At 40.2% G+C, this 8,265-nt stretch overlaps 1 protein-coding gene across 1 annotated transcript; it reads right to left on the bottom strand.

Annotated features, from left to right (window-relative positions):
- Positions 1 to 3,265: 3,265 nt before the first annotated feature.
- Positions 3,266 to 8,037, bottom strand: LOC104083910 (structural maintenance of chromosomes protein 4-like; the record flags this gene model as incomplete). The annotated part of the gene is given in 6 exon segments (XM_009587575.1): positions 3,266 to 3,361; positions 3,363 to 3,458; positions 4,101 to 4,284; positions 4,985 to 5,217; positions 6,061 to 6,243; positions 7,864 to 8,037. Coding segments are annotated over 6 exon segments (951 nt in total), but the record flags the coding sequence as incomplete, so codon positions are not given.
- Between the last annotated feature and the right edge of the window lie 228 nt (positions 8,038 to 8,265).

The raw sequence follows: 8,265 nt of genomic DNA, 5'->3' as shown, positions 1-8,265 counted from the left end.
AAATACTGCATGCAGTTTTTTAGTGCCAGCTGTGCACAAATCAAGTGTTTGTTTAGCCTGGCAGGGCGCTCGCACCGCTTACTAAAATGAGCTCTGACTTTTTGCTAAATCATTTAATATGTCGTGAAAATAGACACATACTGTAGTAAGTAGCAAAACTCCCATTGAAGTCAGTGGTATAAGGATTTCAAATGTTGTCAAGAACTCTTAAAACAACTTGGCAATGAACGTAAATTTATATTCAACAGAGATCTTTACCTTGACGTAGCATTTTATTCTGCAATCAAATGATCACTAGCGCTGTTCGCTACTTCTGGTGAGATGCTCCAGTCTAAACTGCGCTCAGGAGCGAAATCCCCAGTGAAAGCTGTTCTGGCCTTCAGTTACTAATGGTCTGATTACAGTAAGTTCTGGGACAGCTGTGAAGTGTTGCCGTTACAACAGCAGAACACAGATGAGTTTACGATTCACTAAAATAACAAAAATGAGTATTTGCCATGTCTAATTGTATTTGAGTTGATAAAAAGAATAGCATATTCTAGCATAGCAGCATTCCTCCTGTAAAGACCCTAATAACAATATTGATATCCTAATATTTTGCTGTATTGATAAAACACTGAGTCTAGCCAAACAGCCACTGTGCAGCTCCCCTCTCTGCAGCACAGGGGGCTTGATGGTCTAAGTTTGGCTGAGGTAGGGGCCAGCAGCGCTTCAGAGGAGTTTCTAGAGACTTTGTACGTACGTTTTCTGTCATCTTTTAGAGTTACAGAGGCAAATCCCATGGATACCATGGTCAGGTTTTGAAATGGTGTTTAGGTGTATCCTGGGACTGGATGCTGTTGTATTAATTTCCCAATAAAATTGGGAATTTGGTTTTGTCTTAAGCCCTGCTAGAAGGCTGTCACTTGGCATGTACGTCTCTCAAAACCTGGTGCTAAGTGTCTGTCCACTACCATGTGAGGCTGCTTTTTTGACTTACCTTCCTTTTATTTTCCTGACTTTTAAAAACTTAGAGAGTTTATAATGCAATTTTATTTTTCAAGACTACGGGAATTTATAAAATGCCTTTACTATTGATTGAAACATTTAGTACTTGTACATTTAGTACACTATCTATTTTAATAAATTCGCATACAAATAAAATACATTCTTACAAGGCTAACCCCTCGATTTCCTTACTGCGCAGAACCTTCCCCGTGACCCTAGGCAGCGCCGAGGCACGCAGCTGAACAGGTGAGAGGGGACGGAGCAGCAAGTCTCCCTGCAGCAGGAACGCGGGTGCTCAGCAGTGCTCTGTCTCGCTGCTTCATCTTCTCCCAAGTGCCCCGTTTTTTTGCAGTGTGAACTTCAGGAAGAGTCTCTGAAATGGCCTGTCGTGAGGTGGGTCGATGTGGATTTCATTCTTTCGTGTTGCCTGCCACAGGCCTGTTTTACTACTTTTTCTGATTTTTCTGGGGAGTGCTGTAAGCAGCTTCTCATTTTCCCCTTACCCCAACACTCCGTGGGGCTGTACGGCTGAGACAAGCTGCTTCAGCCTGCTCTCTCCTGTCATCGGTGCTGGATACAAGTCCTGTGTGCTGAGTTTTCATGTAACAAAGGGAAACTTTTTCAAGAAAATGAAATTTTTACTGCATTTTAATTGCAGTGTGAGAGGGTTTTGTACCTTGTCAAACCTACGGTGGGTTTTTTCTCATCTTTTGAACTACCCTCTTTTGAAACCTCATCCTAGAAGTGTAATTCTTACTGCATGCATTTTTTTAGATTAAGTTTTTTTTAGAGGAGCAATCTGGTTGAAAAGGATTGTGTTGAGACCCCTTGGGGGTAGCAGTGTAAGTTTCCAGGCTATACCTTACTGCCAGCCATCCCAGCAGCCCCCTGAGAACAGTGCAGGGTGCCGAGATACCGAGGTGGCCACTGACAGTGTAACCAGAATATCACTTTTTGAGGAATGTCTCTTGCAGATGAAAATAATGCTTCTTCCCCTGCTCACCTTCCCCAGCAGCTCGTTAGCACCAGCTCAGAAGTTCTTGTGCTGACCTGTCACTGGCCCTGCTGCAGCTGTCCGTGCTGCTTCTCAGGGGTGGGTCACTGTTACTCCTCTCCCCCCCTTGCGCTGTACCTGGGGTCCCTCACGCAGCGCGTAGCTGGATGTGTAACTTATCACCTCGGGACTATGGCAACAAAAGCAGGATAAACGAACTCAGGTTTTGTAAAGCGTGCTTGGTGTGAAATAGCAGGAGATGGAAACAAACAAGGAGGAACAGCACAGAGCAGGATGAGCTGGCAGTCCAGGGCTGCTCCCGGTCAGCTTTTCTACCACTGGCTTTCCTACGCACACAGCCCAGTGATGATGGAGCTTTTGGTTTTTTGTTTTCAGGAAGCATACCAGCACCAAGCAGAGACACTTCTAGTTCAGGGATCAGTACTAGCGCAAGCGTGCCAGGCACTGGCCCGACTTTCGGAGTAAAACACACAATTTCAGTTTTTAAACTACAAAAAAAGATTAGATTCAAAGCAAAACCTGTACACTGAAGTGCTGACAAGATGCTGATGGAAATGGAGACCTGTCTAACAGCCAGGTGAGCAGCAGCGCAGGGTAGAGCTGTACATAACCTCACCTCTGCCCTGGGAACAGTTCAGCCCTTTGTGAAACGATGGTGGGAGTGAGCAGATGGTAATTACTGTGTTAATAAACCCCGAGCATACAACGTGGCCACGGTCTGAGAGAGAGGGAGGAGTTGTCCCGACGGGAGGAGAGAGGAAAATAACTGAGGAGCAGCTTTCTAAACTGAACCAATTCATTACAAAATGGCTACAAATGTCCGATTCCCAGACCATGCGGCATTGCATAGGACATCCTTATAATAGACACATAAATTATTTTGTATACTGACTTTACTTACTGGAACTCATATAATAAAATGTTATAGGACACTCTGATGACACTTAAAAGCAATTTGCTTACTTTAATACATACAGTAAAAAACCGGCATTTAAAACCACATGCAGAACCTAAGCATGACATCAAGTCTGCCCATGGAATATTAAAATGCAGCTAGATACATAATTTGAGAAACAGCTTTTTATTTTTTACTCAGTTCATATAATTAAGATCTATATAGACTGTATAATTAAAAAAATGGAATTTATTGAGGCTGGTTTTATTAACAAGCTCAAATAAACATAAAACTAAAAGAAAAAAATCTCAAATACAAAAGTACATTAGATATAAGTAAACAGCAGCAATGAGAATGGAAGTTTGTTCCACTCTATTTTTGAGCTATACTGCACCCAAGAGCACTGAGTTCAGCCAGTCCTTTAGATGCAATAACTTTGGGGTTTGTTGCCACACTTTTCGTGGTATTGTGAGTCTTATAAATTCCAATTAATCTGTCTGCGATCTCAAACATGTTGTTTCGCAGGGAGATGATGATAAATTGTGCATTTTTTGTCTGCTCCTGAAACAGAAGTTATTTGTATTAGCCCACAGTATGTCAAAAAGCTCTGTTCTTGTATGATCTCTATGTGCAGGCTTTAGGAACTAAGGAATACATCACTGTAAGAGTTCTGTCATTCAACAAATCCGCAGGTGATGAGGCCTCAGAGCTCCTGATGTCATAATTGGTACGTGCACAACACGCTCCCAGCTTGCCGGTCAGCATGAAGCACTGCCATTTACTTAAGCAGGAGTGTGCACTTGTTTTATCTTTATATATAGTTTTATGGGGTTAAAAAGCTTCAGGCTAGATGTAATAAAAATGGTCAAGTATCAATCACAATCTTTGGCAAACTCTAGCACTCTTTAGACAGCTTTTGAAACTATACAATGAGGATCTGGAGAGAAAAAAACTTGTAAATTAGTTGCCTCATTTTGGGAAAGCATCAAACTTTGCAGCTTAGAAAAAATACGCAGAAAGCAACATTCTAAGCACCTTTCTGGAAATCTGCTTAGTACGTAGTTTCCACTTAATTATTTAAAAATACTCTATCATTCCAGATTTTTAAATCTGGCCATAATTGTCTTACCACTTTAGCTCTTCTGGCAGAGGAGAAAATATCTTAGAAAAATTATACTATAGTAGTTACCGTTAAATACTTACATATATGTAAAACGCTACAATAGATACATTTTTGAAGTCAAGTGCTGCATCGATCTCATCCATAAAATAAAGTGGTGTTGGCTTGTAATGATGAAGAGCAAACACTAGAGCCAGTGAACTGAGAGTCTTCTCTCCTCCTGATAAGTTAAATATTTTCTTCCAACTTTTCTTCGGAGGCCGAACACTGGAAGAAATTAGAGTTTGTAACTTATGCCTGTTCGTGATGAAACTAAGTATGTCGTGGTGAAAAGCAAGTCACAAGAGAGGAGGGAATTCTTGGAAGACACAGACACAAAGAAGCTCGACTAAAACAGTGGATGAGCTGCTTGATACTCTCAGTCCCCCACAGCTGAGGTAGCCAGCTGGATTATTTCTACTCACCGAGGAGTAACTCCTGGGTGCGTGCACAGCTACCTGGTCAGCGGATGTGTGCCTGAGCTCAACCTTCTGTAACACTCAGCTATTCTCTGTAGGAACTTAAGAACTGCTATTTAATTATCTTTCAAAAGTGCTATTCTACTCTTAAGTAATGAATATACTATTAGAACCATTCGTGACAGAACAATCTCCAGCTACCAACGTGACTGACACGATTCCCTAAGGGAGAATGAAATGATTTGTGAATGAAGAAACCCTGAGAAGTTACTTCAGCAAACTCAAAGCTTTCAAACTGCTGTTAGTTACTTTTTTCTCCAGGAGGAATGAATCTCTTCGTTACCCAATGCTAAAAAGTTGTGGCTTCTGTCAGCATCTTGCCAGTACTTGCCAAGAGGGAGGACTGTCTCGGTTAGCTGATGATCAAGGAAAATTTACTTCAAAGCAGGTTGAAAAAAGGAATAGAACAATCAAGAATTAGAGCAATAATACAAAGTATTTTGACAAACCTAAACATGATTCCCTCAGAGAAGGGATCCAGACTGTCCACAAGTTCTAATTCAGCATCACCTCCCAAAGTAAGCATCTGGTAGTTTTCCTTCAGTTTATTTGTTATTACATTAAATCCTGCCATAAATTCATTTAGCCTTTGTTTCCTAAGATCTTCAAAAGCTTGTCTGAAGTTGTCTCTCTCATTGGTAATGTCATCCAATTCAGCCACACGTTTCAAGTATAGCTCTTCCTGTAGAAAAAACCCAAAAGCACAGTTAAACAAGCTGTCTCCTTAATTTAGATTTTAAACCATTTTTCCTACCATTTGAAAAATCATTTTTCCCAGAACGGCTAAAAGCCTTGAAACAAAAGAACAAAACCAAACCATCTCTTTTTTTTCTCATCTCTATACTCTATGCTGCTGATGTCTCTATACTGGAAACCCCGTGTTAAAATAAAAATAATAATAAAAAAAAAATTTAATCTGTTGAATAGACCAACATTACTGAAGTGAGTATTGTGAGGAGAAAAAAAATCCTAGCACTGTTGTGTATCTGTCTAGTCTGTCAAGACTAGTTGACTGTAAATAAACTTTCACAGGAGAAAGTTGTCTTCACCTGCCATCGACAGTGTCAAATCTAAAAGGTGTGTGTAAGCTCCTAGATACAACACACACACTTGGCTAAGTACAAGCTAGCAACAGCACAGCCTGCAGAGGAGGCAGGGAAAATTCAAGGGTTCCATTTCAGTTTCCAAGAGAAGGGAGCAGAAGCAGAACAGGACCACCTTTCCCTGGCATGCCCACAGAGGAGGGATTTTCTTTTCTCATCTAGATAAAGAGTGCATTTTTGCATGCACTTCAAGTGCAGGATCCATTTGAGCAGTCACCTGAAGAAAAACGCACAACTGGAAGGTTACCTCCGTACTTCAGAAGCAATGACAGGAATTCTGTACAGATTCAAGTACTGGAAAACAATAAAGCTGTACACACAATGCTTACCTTAGATGAAGGGTGTACCGTGCTATTGCAGAAACAGGCAATGCAATATCAAAAAGATGAATCCTAATACTACACGATAATAATTAAGCTTACCTTCTTCTTGTATTCTGCAATAGCACCAAGGTTGGGTTTCATTTCATGACACTGGGCTTCCAGGAGAGCTATCTGATTAGTGATAACATCTGGATCCTTGATAGCCTCAAGCTCTTCTTGACTTAGTACTGGAAGTTCTTCAGGTGGCTTATCTTCTATGGGGTGCAGGGATAGTTTTGATATCTAAAATTCAAAACCAGTTACTAGAAATCTTCAAAGATAAAATTAGTTATCACACAAACATGTTTCTAAAATAAACGGTTTCTGTATTAGTACATACTGAAGCTTCCAATCTCAAAACGTTCAAAGATTCTTCACATAACTCCCTTTAAAAATAAGATGTGAAAAAGACAACAAATACCTTTTACCCTATTATTCTGTTCCTGAAAATTATATAAATCATTCTTACATAGGAGATTTCTCTGTAACAGGAGCAGTAGCAGATAACAAGGAAGTCACCTCTACTGATGCCATAGAACTTTAATAACTATATATTAATACTTTGTGTGTTCAAGAGTGAGAAGTTTCTGACAGCAGCTTTGCTTGCTGGGTAGCTGCCCCCCTTATCCTCAAATTAACGAGGGTATAAAGGGCACCCTGCACTGCAAGATCACCTGCTGGTCTAGATCCCTACCTCTATTAAAGATTTAAATATGAAGTAGAAAGGACATATAATAAAAAGATAATGTCACTTTATGAGCTCCAGGCACCTAACTGGCTTTTTCTCTGAACGTGCCTCCCTGGGCACACACCTGATTTTTGCTGTTTCCATAAACCAGGAAAACCCAAGGAAGACCAACCTCCAGCATTGCCTCTTGTTGACTCTGCACTCAACTAACCTATGGGCCAGAAAAAGTCAGGATTCCGTGCAGAATTGGTTCCAGAAGAATTAAAAGCCCTTCCCAGAAGCTGATCAGAGACACTTTTGAAATTAACGCACCAAATGTCAGACAATGCTTAGAACTAGCTCGTTCAACAGAACTAGAGCAGTTAAAATGGACATGACAGCAAGAAATACGGTCTGCGTGAAGCTATCTGTGTGCTCGCCTGAGTGCAGGCTGCCAGCAGCCCTGCTCAGACGTAACTCCCAGTCTGGGAAGCTAGGTGTTCCCCCTGGCTCTAATTTATTCGATGAGCTGGTTCAAGCAGCAATCTCTGAGGAGCAGAGTTTCTTCCTGGCCCCACGGAATTCCTATTGGCCCAATTATCTATAATTGGGGAAAGGCAATCTGATGTACCAAATAGACTACAAGTTTTAGGTGAAATGCTTTCAAGGAAAAGGTCTTGCCATTTTATAAAGAACAGCTTAGTGGACACAGCACTGAACACAGTTATGCACAACTTGTGTTTTAGTAAGTTATCACTTACTCCTCTTTCCTTCTGTCAACTATGAGGGTGCCTACCCTTTTAAAACATTTTTTCATATGTACAGAGAGGATACACAGGCACTAAAAGTCTCTTGGTTGCCATTTATGGCCTATGTATTTTTCCCTTATTGCTCTTAATTACTCGTAGATAGTGTTATGTCAGTTATAATTATCCTACCATTTTTTCATAAATAAAAAAAAAAAACTTTAAAAGCTAGAAGCTAAACAATTTAATTCATAACTCATCCGTAGCCTTGTAGGGGAACCAGAACGTAAAAGACTGAAAGGTCATATTTTTTTAGAATTGTTTTTTATAGCATAAACACCAATGTAAGCTGTATTTTCTCCCAAATTATCTGTTTTCTAACTATATGTTAACGTATTAATCTTTTGAGATCTTACAGTTCAAGTTTTAGGAACTAAATAATTTCCCCACCTCTTTTTGCCAGTATTTAATCTTTGACTGGTGTGCAGAAATATGACTATCAATTTGTTCAATTTTCAGCTTAATATTAAGAGCTTCCTTTTGAAGTGCATGTTCATCATCTTGAATAGTTTTAATCTCCTGGAGTAAACTGCGATGCTCCTCCTGAACTGCTGGCAACGCTTCCTAAACAGAAATGACAAAAAATGTATATTAATCAGTTGCCTACAAAAATGTTACCACTTTCTCGGGTTATAGATTTGTTTTCTATATTATTCACAGAGCTTACTCTCCACAATCCTAAGTAAGGATGTAAACAAATACATATTCTTGTATTTAGATTAACCAGGCCCCTGAATTCTGGAATGACTGAAAATATGCTTGTCGTGGTTTAACCCCAGCCAGCGACTGAGC

Source organism: Fulmarus glacialis, unplaced genomic scaffold, assembly GCF_000690835.1.
Source record: "Fulmarus glacialis isolate BGI_N327 unplaced genomic scaffold, ASM69083v1 scaffold32210, whole genome shotgun sequence".
Taxonomy (NCBI): domain Eukaryota; kingdom Metazoa; phylum Chordata; class Aves; order Procellariiformes; family Procellariidae; genus Fulmarus; species Fulmarus glacialis.
The sequence above is the reverse complement of the archived record's forward strand: the minus strand, read 5'-3'. Positions and strand labels throughout refer to the sequence as shown.